Source organism: Hydractinia symbiolongicarpus, chromosome 2 (genome assembly GCF_029227915.1).
Source record: "Hydractinia symbiolongicarpus strain clone_291-10 chromosome 2, HSymV2.1, whole genome shotgun sequence".
Lineage (NCBI taxonomy): Eukaryota > Metazoa > Cnidaria > Hydrozoa > Anthoathecata > Hydractiniidae > Hydractinia > Hydractinia symbiolongicarpus.
In genome coordinates this window covers 23,161,382-23,174,782 of record NC_079876.1, presented here as the reverse complement: position 1 = coordinate 23,174,782, position 13,401 = coordinate 23,161,382, and the positions used below count along the sequence as shown (strand labels likewise).

Sequence of the window (13,401 nt, the reverse complement as noted above, 5' to 3'; positions counted from 1 at the left end):
CACCTCCTGCATCTTGTATATTGTTTAAAAAGATAAGTTTTGAAAAGATGTATTTAACTAACTGGTAAAGTAAAGGTGTTTCCACCAAAGTTTTCCAAAGTGAATGTAGGCAGAGTTAAGGTCTCCCCAAATGCCTGGAAAGTAGTCTGCAAAAAATAAAATTTCCACAAAAATACGTAAGAGAAAAACGAAGACGCTACACCTTATATAATTAATGACAAGATCGAAATTCTTTTCGCTACGCTAATGACACGCCAACATAGTGAAATATGATTTCGGAAACACTCCGGAAAACGTAAATTTTTCGATTCCCTGCCTCTTATTTGTCTCTGCGTCATAAGCGTACAGGAGTGACAGTTCTGGTAATATATTTTTTTAACTAAAGCCATTTCCTTTTTTAAACAATTAAGATCGTATATTATTTTTCTTTATTTTTCTTTTTCTCACTGAGTGACTTTCTTATACCCGGTCCTTTTTTTTGAGGGGGGGGGGATTACTGAATTTCGAAAATTTTAGGTGCAGCTTGTGGTCTTTCTTCTTCCTGTCAGTCAGTCAACTCCAGGCTGACCCAACGAAAATTAAAATTTCGAGGAATTTTTCGTTCAAGAAGATCTCACAAATCAATTTTTCAAAATAACTGCGTAGTGCGTAACAAATATTATTGCCTGTCCCAATAGCAAAATATGTCGTGTCTAACTTCGTAACAGAAATCACAATTTGATAGACAGCTTTTTATAAACTTTCTTCGCGAGGTTGTTTACGTGTATCATACGTCTTGTTCGAATTTGTTTTGCGAACTGACGAAAGTTTAAAATCGAATGATCTTGAATTCCAAATTATAAAAATCGAACATGTGTGTATTTTTCTTCTTCAGTGACGTGGCAATTAGAACTTTAATTTAGCCATCTGTCAACATCACAAGTATTTATTTAATCGTATTTCGTTTTATTAGGCAATTACCTGGCCCAAATTTACTGACATTCACCCGTTTGCACCAAAAGAGCAAGCACAAGGATATTACAATTTATTCAAGGAACTTGAGGACGATTTGTCAGAGATCACTGGTTTTGACGCTACCTCTCTACAGCCGAACAGGTGGGTTTATGCTTACTACTGTAGTTCTGTTTCAGAGAGATTGATGATTAATGATAAGAAATTCAAGTTTTCAAGAAATTTTTTTTTTCACACTTGCAGGTACTTTAGGGAAGAAACTTTTTGTGCGATTTTGTGTTTTTAGCCTAAATCTCGGACCTGAACCTAACGCTCGTGAAATATTTCGAAATTCGATTTCCCGATTTTCTCGGATATTACATGATAATCAAGGGAAAATATGATTTTCGGTCGATTTTTGACATTTTTTTACGCGAATTATGTAAAACTGGAAAATATGTTACAGAAACTTCAAACAACATGTTAAAATTCATTCTGGAATTAATGTAATTAAATTTTCAGCTGATAGAAGCATTTTGGACAAATTTTCTGCTATTGATGACGTCATAAAAAAGTACGGACGTAAGCAAAAAAAATTGTTGCTATTTTGTTCCTTTTTTATGACGTACTAAATAGGTATGCCAAAATTGAGTCCATTTTGAAATGCCTATAAAAGGTTTTGAGGGGTCGGAATAGACGCCTGGTCACAATGTTCGAAATACCGTCAACCGAATTGGGTTACTTTAATGGGATAAATTTTCGCTGGATTAAATTTCGCGCATTTCACGGATTTGGGTACTATCCGCAAAAATATCTTCCTTCGAAAATTTGCAAACAGGCTAAACCACATTTTGTTTCGGTCGGTGTAGAAATAAACGGTGCAACGACGGTCCATGAGACAGCGCCATTCGGCCCCGAACCCTTTTGACAACTTAATTTACTTTTTTTAAAAATTTGCTATTATGACTTAATCCACGAAATTAAGTTCCCGCAAAAAATTAGAACATCCCTCAACCGCGAAATTTTAACCCCGCGTAAATTTATCCCATTAAAGTAAGTTTTCGTGTTATAACTGGTAATCATCACTTTAAATCGATTCAAAATCCTTTATCATTCCTTCTATGGTCCTATGCCTATGCCTATCGCAGGGGTCCCATCCGGCATAAAATCATAAAAAATCATAAAATGAGCAATTTTTTCTCAAAAACCATAAAATTAGCATAAAATTGATTTTTTGGCATAATAAATCATACTTTTTGTACATGTGTTCTCCAAAATTTTGTTTACGCAGTTATTTTTAATTTTGTTTGCTCTTTACTCAGCATTTCTTATTCTTATGACATTTCCCAGAGTTTGTAGCAATTGTTTATGTCGAGAGCAACTTTTTTCAAGGTTAGTAATTACAATAGTGATTGATGAAACACCGTCCAGAGTGGGGAAAAAGCTATCCTAGGCTCAGTGTTGTTAAAAATGATAAATTTTCAGCTTATTGTAAATTTGTGTTGAAGCATTCAAAATTGACAAAATTGTGTCATGACACTTTGCTTTTGATTTTACTTGAGATAACCCACTGTTGTCATAAAAAGATCTTATCAACCGGAGGACATTTACAACCAAACCAAAGATGGCAAGTTAAGTCTTAGTCAAGGCAGTTTATTCCTAAGCCTAGAAAATTTGGTAACGAAGGCAGAAATGTTACAAGCTTTGCAAATAGTTGATAAAAACCAGAAACAAATTTAGTGGCAAACCTTTAGACTTGATTGATTTATCCCATTGTTTAGCAATGAACCTTGGTGGTAACTGTTGTCAAAATCCAAAGCACTTTTTATGTGTACCCAGTTTTGCAAGGGCTATCCAGTTTATGTAGGAAATTTGTCAAATCTGTGAGAAATTAGTAAAAATTAAGCATTGGCATAAAGTCAGCTAAATTTTTATAACAAATGGCATAAAATTAGAAGTAAATTGGCATAAAATCATAAATAAAATCTGTGTTTTTGCCCTGGGACCCCTGCTATCGCAAAAGTTATTTCTCGTAAAAAAAAATATAAATCCGGCCAATCGTTATTTTTCGTGATTTTAAATTTTCTTTTTTTAAACTTTTTTTAAATGAAATAATCAGTACGATTCATTTTCTATTCGTTCTACTGCTGCTAGTGCATGCTATAGAAAGGTTATAAAAGTGACATATACTTTGAATGACCGATTAATCGTCCAGGTTGGCTGTTAATTTTTTACTTTCATTAATCGCTTACTAAAATCAGCTCTGTTTTATTGCTTATACCACTAAAACATAATTATGTCTAAAACAATCAAAAGACGCATAAAAAAGACCCACTTTTTCGCATAAAAAGGCAAAAAACTATATTTTTATGTGTTTTCTAAATAGATAATTAGTTAAAACATATTTATCCATCCCTTACAGTACAACTAAAGATAAATACCCTGTGGTATGTTTTATTTGCTTCTTTTTTTGATCGTAGTGGTGCGCAGGGCGAATACGCTGGCTTGATGGTTATTAAATCGTATTTGAAAAGTACAGGGGATGAGCATAGAAACGTATGTATACACTGTCATTAGAAAAAAATGCTTTTTGGGGGAAAGTAAACTAGTACTTTCAATTCAAAATTGTCCATCTGACAAACAAAATATTCCTTACAAAATGAGGAAGTGAGTTAAAAACATTTCATTAGTACTCTTAATTGTCTGCTTAATTGTAGTAGAGAGGGGGGGGAGGTTGAATTGCATTCTTTTTAAATATTTAACCCCAAAAATTATTTATAATTTTATAATGACCCCCCTATTATGCCAAAATGTGAATATAGGGCGTAATCCCAATTTTGTTTTCAACCCCCACATATTAGGCTTTTTTGTATTTCACAGGAAACGTTCAACTTTTAAGATAAGACAAAACTCCTTTTTAATAAGAACAAACAAAATATCAAGTACTCTTACTACTCCAATATAAACAAATGCTACTTGGTAAAAATGTCAAAAGCATTGTTGTTGTTGTCATCATATTGTTTTCCAATGCAGTAAGTTTTCTTGTCTTTCTTTCTTGTGCTTTACGCCGCTGTCGTTCTCCAGCTAACATATTTTCAACTCTGACCAAAAGTGAAAGAAGGTTGGGATAGTTACTTCTCTTCTATGTGTTAATAGAAGTTTCAATTTGACTTAAACAGTCCAAGTCATCTTTAAATTCAGGATCAACGATAATATCTTCTTCATCGTCACTGTTAACAACAGTTTCATTCTTATTTTTATCCCATTCTTTATTCGTTAATTCTCCACCAAGCACTTTATTGTCCTCCTCAGGTGGAACACTGTCAGCCACTCCATCTAATTTACCCCATCATCACCCCTTCAAATTTGTTTAGTGTTGTTGGGTGTGGCTTGCATAACAATTCTTAACGGAATTCTCTCATTTTATTCCAGACCAATGTTTTTAGCTTACTTGAGAACAGGTGGCCTTCGGAGCCATCAATTTTGATTGTCAAACTATTTCTTTTGAAAGCATTACGGACATCAATTTTTGATGTTGTTGTTGTTATTGCGGTATATTGCGGGTTTTTGCGGGGATAAGGCAACCTGGTAACAAAACTTTACCACATGTTTTGCCTGTAACACCCTTTGTCATTAAACGGTAACACCAGACGGGGGATTCAGCTTCACTCGTTTGCCGACTCTTTTAAAAACGAATACCAACTCAGGTGCAGAAGATTGGCGTCCAGAAGCTAACGATCTCATAGCGTAATTCGCTCTTTGGAGAGAGAATATTTTTCTTGACATATGTGGTCTGTCGTGCATCTTTAAAGTTGAGTTTTTTTTAATTTGAGGACTCATTCCTTCCAAATGCATTTGGTCAGATATCACGATTTTAAAGTATATCTAACTGTCCCAATGCTCTTTAAGAAATCCGTAATTCTTTTTTTTCTTGCACTTGCTGTGATGGATAATCTCTTGTTTGGTTTCTTAATTAAAATTTGGTACTCTTGCACTAATCTTTTAACTATCGATTATTAAAGCTCAGTTATTCAGCTTCAACACCTTTACTTTTTCACTCACAATAATCGCAGTGTAAAGATTCGGCTTTCGCTAGGAATATCTTCTTTGGCAATCTTGCCTTGAGTAAGGATTGTATATCAATAAAAAAGTCAAAAAGTTCCTTCCTCACACTGAGATAATTTCTTGGGGCGCTCCAATATTGCGAAACTTGTTCTCAACAACATCCCATTCGACTTCGAATTTCCTTCTCACTAATAGATCTTCTGACAAATTGCACGCAACTTTTGAAGTAGAAACATTCACACTTTTTTTTGTGTGTCAGAAAACAATTCTCGTACTGTCATTGCTTTATAACCCATTTGATTGCTTGCTTTCGTCCATTTGCCTTTCTTTCCATTCCAAATATTGGCAGGCCTTCGGCTTCAAGTTTCCGTTTATTGGCAACAGCAGCTTCTCCCACTTTTTTCTTAAATGCGAGAGAGAATTTTTTCTTGTTCGTTTTATACTCCATCGTTCTTATTAGTTCACTACATATAGAAGGAAGCAGACTTTTCATACATATGATAGTAAATGATACTTTAACAACTGTTCTCACCAACACAAATCTCACCAAACACTAAGCAGAAGAAGAGAACACCCAGTGTGATTTAGTGTGACAAACAATGCACCAAAAAACGCCTAAATAAAATATCTGTGTTTATAGCATCGCTAACCAAACGCATTCAAGTTACAACCCGCACATGGCACATGATCGAAGCAAGAAAATTTACACTTTTTGCCACACAGTATGTTTCATTCAATTGCACATTGACCTTAAACAAACAGAACAACTGCGAAGATTAGATATTACATTCACACACATTTTCAATGGAATGTATTGCGCAATTGTAACATCACCTGTTATTTTTTTCCCGCCTGGACTGTAATAAATTATTTCGACACCAAAGTACCGTTTACACCATAAAATTGCACTGTAAGGTCGTCCACTTCCAAATAGAAAGAATTATTCACCCTTGTATTTTATTTTGATCCCCTATTTTAAGGGTACTTTTGCGATCTCTTCCCACGAACATTTTATTATGACCCTCCAATTGTATGAAAATTTTGAAAAATACCCAACCATTTGCTTTTACACCCCCTACTACAATCAATCACACAATAGTATAATACTTCACGACATCTTAATTGCATGATGTCGCAATTAGCCCTCCATGAATCTCGATAGTATTGGTGTGTGCATTTTCATAAAATTCCCTGCTTGCTTCTATTTATTCTTAGGTGTGTATTATTCCTAAAAGTGCGCATGGTACTAATCCTGCTAGTGCAGCTATGGCTGGTTTTAAGATCATAGCAGTGGAAATGGACAAAGTAGGAGGAATCGATATGACTGATCTGAGAAAGAAGGTACCTTTTTTCTGTTTTCCTGTTTAAAATAATGAACAACGGTCGGCAAAATAGAGAATTTGAATGAGTTTATTTTTAAGTCCTCTAGACTTTGAAAATCAAGAATACCACTGTGTAACTCATTTCCTGTGAATTAGTTCAACGCATTTGCTATTTTTTTACTCCATTTTTTTCTCACATCTATGTTTCTTCTTATGCGTAATTGTTAATTCATTCATTCATTTGTTCGTTCGTTCATTTATTTACCGATTTAGGTTGAAAAATTCAAGCACAACCTTGGAGCAATTATGGTGACCTACCCATCAACAAGTGGTGTATTTGAAGAAGATATTAAGTACTTTTTTTCTTTTTCTTTTTCTTTTTTTTTTTGAAAGTGAATATATTTTTTTGTGATGGGGATACATTTTTCCTCTGCCATAGTAACTAAAATAATTGGCCGTGTTTTTTAGAGAACTTTGTCAATTAATTCACGACAATGGTGGGCAAGTGTATTTAGATGGAGCAAATATGAATGCACAGGTGGAAAAAATATGTCCCTCTTGTTAAAATTGTTTTGTTCTTCTAATTTATATTTTTTGTTGTACTCGTATCCAAAATTTTAGCTGGACTGTCATAAAGATGCTTTCAACGATGAAATTTTATTTTATTTAGGTTGGTTTGTGTCGTCCAGGCGATTATGGTGCTGATGTATGCCACCTCAATCTTCACAAAACCTTTTGTATACCGCACGGCGGCGGAGGACCTGGCATGGGTCCAATCTGTGTGTAAGTATTCCCATAACATGTCATGTCGGGCAGTTTTTGTTGCATGCATGCTTCGTCCATTTTAGCAGTCTCTTTCCCATTTGTATAGTTAGTACGATTTCGTTTCAGGAAAAAACATTTAATTCCATTTTTGCCGTCGCATCCAGTCGTCCCTCCAGTGGGCACTGATTTACCGTCAGCCAAACCATTTGGAACGATATCTGCAGCGCCTTACGGTTCAGCTGCAGTACTTAGCATCTCATGGGCGTACATAAAGATGATGGGACACAAAGGCTTGCGAAAAGCTACCCAGGTAACGGATACGTGTTGATGAAAAAAAATATTTACACATGCGATTATAAAAATTCACCAACGTCGTCGTTGTATCCGGTTTTTAACTCTTTTTAGTTAGCCATATTGAACGCAAATTACATGATGGCAAGACTTAAGGATCATTACGAGCTGAGATACCGTGGAAAAAATGGTTAGAGTCATTTCGTATTTTGTTTTTCCTTTTTCTTTTCTATTGCTATCATAGTTTTTCTACAATGTGATTTTTTTACTTCGCAGTAGCCATTGCAAACACTCTCCATATGTTCAATTGATGTCTCCTTGTTAGAAAAAATCAAAACAAGCAAATCACGATGTTTTACATATTTTTATTGTTATATATTTATTCGTTTATTTATTTTTTCTTAGGTTTTTGCGCTCATGAGTTTATACTGGATTGTCGTCAGTTTAAAAAATCTGCTGGCATTGAAGTTATCGACATTGCAAAACGCCTTCAAGATTACGGTAGGTGGCTATTACAACAATATACATTCTTTTTTTTAGTCTGCCGTAAATGCTATAATCATACGTCTTATCAGGTTTTCATGCTCCCACCATGGCTTGGCCAATCAGCACAGCTCTTATGATTGAACCAACTGAAAGTGAAAATAAAGCCGAATGTGATCGACTATGCGATGCATTGATATGTAAGTCAACCAAGTTTCCAGTTGCTTTTGCTACTGATTGTGTAAGAGTAAAGAAGTATTTTCGACATTTTTTATTACGATTTTTTACGCTTTAAAGTTTTACTCCTAATTTTCGAGGAACTCCCGAAAACTTTCTTTAAATTAAAAACCGTATTAGTACGAAAATCTTTTTTTTTTTTTTTTTTTTTTTTTTCAAAAAAATATTTACAATACCTTTCTGCAGTACGTACTTCTTAGTCTGGTGTTTATCATTTAATTTTCAATATTCTGTTAACTGTAGATGTGTTACCGTGTATCTGGGATATTTTTAGTAGCAAACCTGCGAAAATGCAAACAAATATTCACTCATTTTATGTTTGACAGTAAATTTGAGTTGGTTGCACATTGGCGGTTGGACTGCATGTCGTGTGCCTGCATTATTTGACATCCTTAAGGTAATGAGGTAACAATTTAAAAATTATTTTTATTTCGTAGCTATACGTGAAGAAATCAGAGATATCGAAGAAGGTCGCATGGACACTGTCAACAACCCTTTAAAGGTAAGTCCTCCATCGCGGTTCTGATGACTTGTGGACTTCAATGACTTTATTTTTGCAGAAATTACTTTTGGTGAAATCTGTAATTTTTCCTTTGCTTTTCTAAATCTACCTCGCATGTAGACAATTGTGGACAATTTTTAATTTTTTTATGGTAGTTTAAACTTAATACGCCGCTTATGTTAGTCGACTGAAAAAACAAACAGGGCGTCAAGATTTTTAGAATTGAGCCAGTTAACAAATACAGTGCCAAACTTACAGCAGCAATAAAAGCAGGAACACACATAAAAAGCCCGTTACGTATTAAATCTGGATTTAATTTTCATATCTCCTGTGACTGTGAGATTTCGATTTGTAAAATTTAATTGTGTGGCTTTTACAAAAGCCATTTAATTAAAACTGCGTAGCTTTGTATGTAACATATATTTATGTTTAAAACCATTTCTGCCATGATGTTCAAAAATCTAACTTTCTGAATTTTTGTTGCACCGCTAATGAAATTTTCTTCACCAATGTTTACAATAAGACCTTCTCCGAAACTACTAAAAATACCCTTCTCATACTGCTTTGCGAATTTATTTATTTTTTAAATTATAGCACTATCAGTAAAAACGTTTATTATGTAGGATTAAACATCAAATAAAATGAATTCCGAGTAAATTTAGGTAACTTTTCACAGTGTTCTGTTTTCAGATGTTAGATGTTGTTTGTTCTTCATTGAAATTTCAAATTTAAAAGCCTATAATATTGAGCAGCTCAGATACTGGGTCAAAAGACAAGCTGCTTATGAAAATACGTTTAACATTCCACACATGAGTAGAATATCTAGGCTGACAGAATACCTCTTGCACCTCTAGGTTAAGTTAATATAATCAGGTTATCCTTCTTGTTACAAAGTTTATGTGCTGCTGCTGGTCAGTCGTTTCAGCAACTGCAACGAAAAAGACATTTCTAACTTATTTTAGATTTACAAAGTAGAATAATTATTCATAGTCCTTACACTTTCTAGAAATAATTTCGCGCGTAGCAGCTTCGTCACGATATTAACGAGTTTTTTTACAGTTGACGATTTACCCTTAGGATATCTAAACAGCGGGAATCGTCCACTCGTCTGTTACCGCTATGCACAACTGTCTACAAATGTCTTTAATTAAATAGGGCTTGACTTTTTATTTTTAAGTACATTTGAGTTGCAGCTACTTCTGGTGGCAACGACTTCTTGTGACAACGACTTCTTGTTACTATTACAAAATGATTATTTGGACTTGCATCGTGTCTTTTACGCTGGTTCACATTTATCGTGCTAAATTATAAAGAATTTGACGACGATGTGACGATCACAAACCCTACGAAAGTTGTATAGCAATATCAACGTATTTTGCGAGTAATAAAAGCGAAATGAAAATAACGCTGCAAGACATTTCATGCTAGCAATCAAATCTGTACATGGAACTACACTGACTTTATGCCAGTATAAACTTTCATGACTACGTAACCATCCAAAAAATTTCTGGCCATACTAGAGCTTATAAAAAATGCAAGGGTAATTTAAAAAACAGGTAGTTCACAGCCATGAAATAAAGATATAAAATATTTCTTTTCAGCGAAAGGATTACATTTTCCATTACTATTAGGCATTCCATGTCGGTGATTGCTAGTTAACTATTTATCTCCATACTGCTTTCAGATTTGTTAGACAGATTCTACCCATTTTTTGTTCGTATGTCCTAGGGCAAAAACTAGACAAACAAAGCAAGTGCCTCTTTTAAAATACCCACTATAGGTGGGTTTTCTCACTGGCCAGTACCAGAGCTTTTAATACTAAGCCCTTTGTACTTGTAAAATAGGTGGGCGTGAATACTTTATTTTACTAAAGCAAAAGTCTTAACCTTAACATAAATTCTCACAAAATCTTAGAAATTGACTGATTGAATCAGTTTAAACAACGTATTCAATTTGTTTCTTCTAGAACTCACCCCATACGCAAGCAGTTCTTCTTGAGGAGAAATGGGACAAACCATACAGTCGTGAAACAGCAGCCTTCCCAGCAGTAAGTTTGTTACCATGCGTTTTATGAAACCAGTGTACTTTGTAACAGACCTTATTAAAGGCCAGACCCCTGTTTATAAAATTCTTTTTGGGAAGATTTTTCAATTGACTTTCAGTAACTTAAAAAGTCAGCAGTAATGTCGCCATTATTATATAAAAAATCGTATAAGAATAATCTGATGTGTTTTTTTCAGCCATGGTCTTTGCGATCCAAATTTTGGCCTAGTGTTGGTCGGGTGGACGACGTGCATGGAGACTCTCATTTAGTCTGTTCCTGCCCACCCGTCGATGCGTACGAATATGATCAAAAGCAGGGAGGGTTGTAAGATCAAAATGTTACTTAACATTTGCAGTTAATTACCTTCAGGAAATTAATTTTCACAGAAATTGCCTTTTTAAAAAACGATTTACACTCATTTCTTATTCTTCTGATTTACCTGAAACTACATGTAAGATATATACGAATATCAACTTGAGCAATTTTTACTCAATGCCTCCCGCATAGAAGTCTTTGAAAAACGAAATGTCATCAAATTCTTTTTTTTGCGGAATTAAAAATATAAAAAAAATATTCGCGAAAATAAAATATTGTTTTCAAAAAATTTCTCGCGAAAATTAATCCCTTAAGTTATATAGTTCTATAATTTAATGTTATATAAATAAATTGTAAATGTCCTTTGTGTAGGGGAGGGATGTTGAATTCTGTGAATCGCTGAAACTTATGCTACTGTACTAATAATGTTTTCGTTGTAAGCAAATATTCTCTTTTGTTGCGTCTTTTTGTGCAACTGGAGCAAGATAAAACAAATTATAATTGGTAATAATATATCTATGTAAGTGGTCCATGATTTAATTTCAAGAAAAGTTACCTAGCAGAGTTTGATATTTATAATTTTTCATGTAAATTATACACAATTTAAAAGGACAGTGTTGTGATGTGTTTCATAGGATGATGGCCCACCACTTTGAGTTTTCTTTTCCTCCTTGACCTCCTTAAATTTGAACTTTTTTCTTTTCATATTTCGAAATTTAGCACGTGCATCATGTTGCTCTATATTAGTACTGTTCCAAAGTGTATCAGTGTTTTGTTCATAAAGCTGTGACACAAACTTTAAGTGCGCTGTTTGTTTCCAGAGGTAATACCAGAAAATAAAACGGAATCACCTCTTTAAGTATCACGTGGTCTCTTTCTTCCCAATATTACTGTCTTCGACACCCTTAAATTTTTATTGCAATTAACACTTCGGTAAAGTAAGGTGGTTATTGGATTACGGCGTTAATACAATACTCTTTAAAATAGGAAGAAAACATTAATTTGGTGTATATATATCTTGTAATTTTATTTTGACTTTTTTTTAATTTTCTTTTCCATACTTGTATAAGGACTATAATTTCGTATTTACTTTTTTTGATTTATGTGAGGCATAGGAACGTAATTTTTTTCTAGCTACTTGGCGAAAGAACTGAGATGATTATTTTTTGGATATACTTACTTGTAACAAGATCTTTCTTTATGCTACTATGATAATGGGAATATTAACTTTCTTTATTCGTCCTCCTTTCCTAAAAATACTTCTTCACGAATCGAATTATGAATGAAGAATTCGGCGGCGAAACAAAAAAAAATTAGGATGAATGTGAGCACTCTTTTGGGGATTAAAAAGAAACAATGATTTTTAATTTTTTTTTCAATGATTAGTTTTTCTGAGAACTAAGTTTCCGTCTGACGTTAATTAAACCGCATTAATTTTTTCACGCTAATTTCTGACCGCAGAATTAATCATATTTAGCGCGTTTCCATTATAAGTAAAATTAATGCTTATTTGATTCGCATAAATCATTGTAATTTGATATTTGGTAGACGATTGTTCATTAATTTTGTTGTTCAACAGCCAATAAAGTTATTGCAAGATAACATTTGGTTGTGTTTGTGAAAAAAAGGGAATTGAAAGTTTTTTGCTAATATTCCATTTATAATGTCAGCAAAATTCCTAAATGAGTTTATTCTTAGGATATTCTTAACGTTTTGTCTAATTTCAGCATGAATATTCTTATATTGCTATATAAAAAAGCGTGTAAAATATCGCTTTTTCAGTCATCATATAGGTTGATAAATTTAGGCAGAGATTGCTCGATTAGATTACCAGCATTTTACTGTTGCAGGTTTCAAAAGACCTTATGCGAAAATTGATTTCAGATGAAAAAGCTGTTGTTAACAAAATAAAAAGATTCATAGCCCACTTTCCAAGCTCCTTCATATGAAGTCAACTTGATTTTTCGTAGGTTGTAAGCTTTGAATTAAACTATTTACGTTAATGTTATTGACGTCGATTAACATTTGAGACATGCTTTTTTGGGCAATATTGAAGAAAAAAAAACATCAATTATCTCGGCGCATTGTAAAAAACTGCATTGCCATAGTTGATTCTGCTTAAACTAATACTTCGACTAGTTTCCGCAGACGATATGGTGTGATTTTTTTTATTCTATACAACACTCGGAGCGTTTAGTTTGAAAAGGATAGCATGGTTAATAGGCTGTTTCCACAACAGATTTTCGCAGAGAATAACACCGAGAACTTTGAAACTGAAAGTTCGTTCATAAGCTGTGCAATTAGCACTCATTTTCTACAGGTTTGGATCATCCATGTTCTCAGCATTTGTGTCAAATAAGACTTTGTCTTTGAAGTGTTGAACATGAGGTTATTTCCCCTTGACTATTCAGCAACTTTGTTAATATCTTTGTTTATGTATTGTACAT

The 13,401-nt window shown here is 33.8% G+C and overlaps 1 protein-coding gene across 2 annotated transcripts in view; it reads left to right on the top strand.

Moving 5' to 3' along the window:
* Positions 1-12,175, top strand: part of LOC130630229 (glycine dehydrogenase (decarboxylating), mitochondrial-like) — a 37,353-nt gene extending 25,178 nt beyond the window's left edge. For both annotated transcript variants that reach the window (XM_057443637.1, XM_057443638.1), the window contains exons 16-28: positions 953-1,095; positions 3,411-3,486; positions 6,211-6,336; positions 6,591-6,670; positions 6,786-6,855; positions 6,988-7,100; positions 7,209-7,392; positions 7,488-7,563; positions 7,779-7,874; positions 7,949-8,056; positions 8,531-8,595; positions 10,562-10,642; positions 10,836-12,175. In XM_057443637.1, the coding sequence (XP_057299620.1) occupies positions 953-1,095; positions 3,411-3,486; positions 6,211-6,336; positions 6,591-6,670; positions 6,786-6,855; positions 6,988-7,100; positions 7,209-7,392; positions 7,488-7,563; positions 7,779-7,874; positions 7,949-8,056; positions 8,531-8,595; positions 10,562-10,642; positions 10,836-10,967 (1,350 nt within the window). In that variant the 3' untranslated portion in view covers positions 10,968-12,175. The remainder of the gene's footprint in view (positions 1-952; positions 1,096-3,410; positions 3,487-6,210; positions 6,337-6,590; positions 6,671-6,785; positions 6,856-6,987; positions 7,101-7,208; positions 7,393-7,487; positions 7,564-7,778; positions 7,875-7,948; positions 8,057-8,530; positions 8,596-10,561; positions 10,643-10,835) is intronic.
* Positions 12,176-13,401: the final 1,226 nt, after the last annotated feature.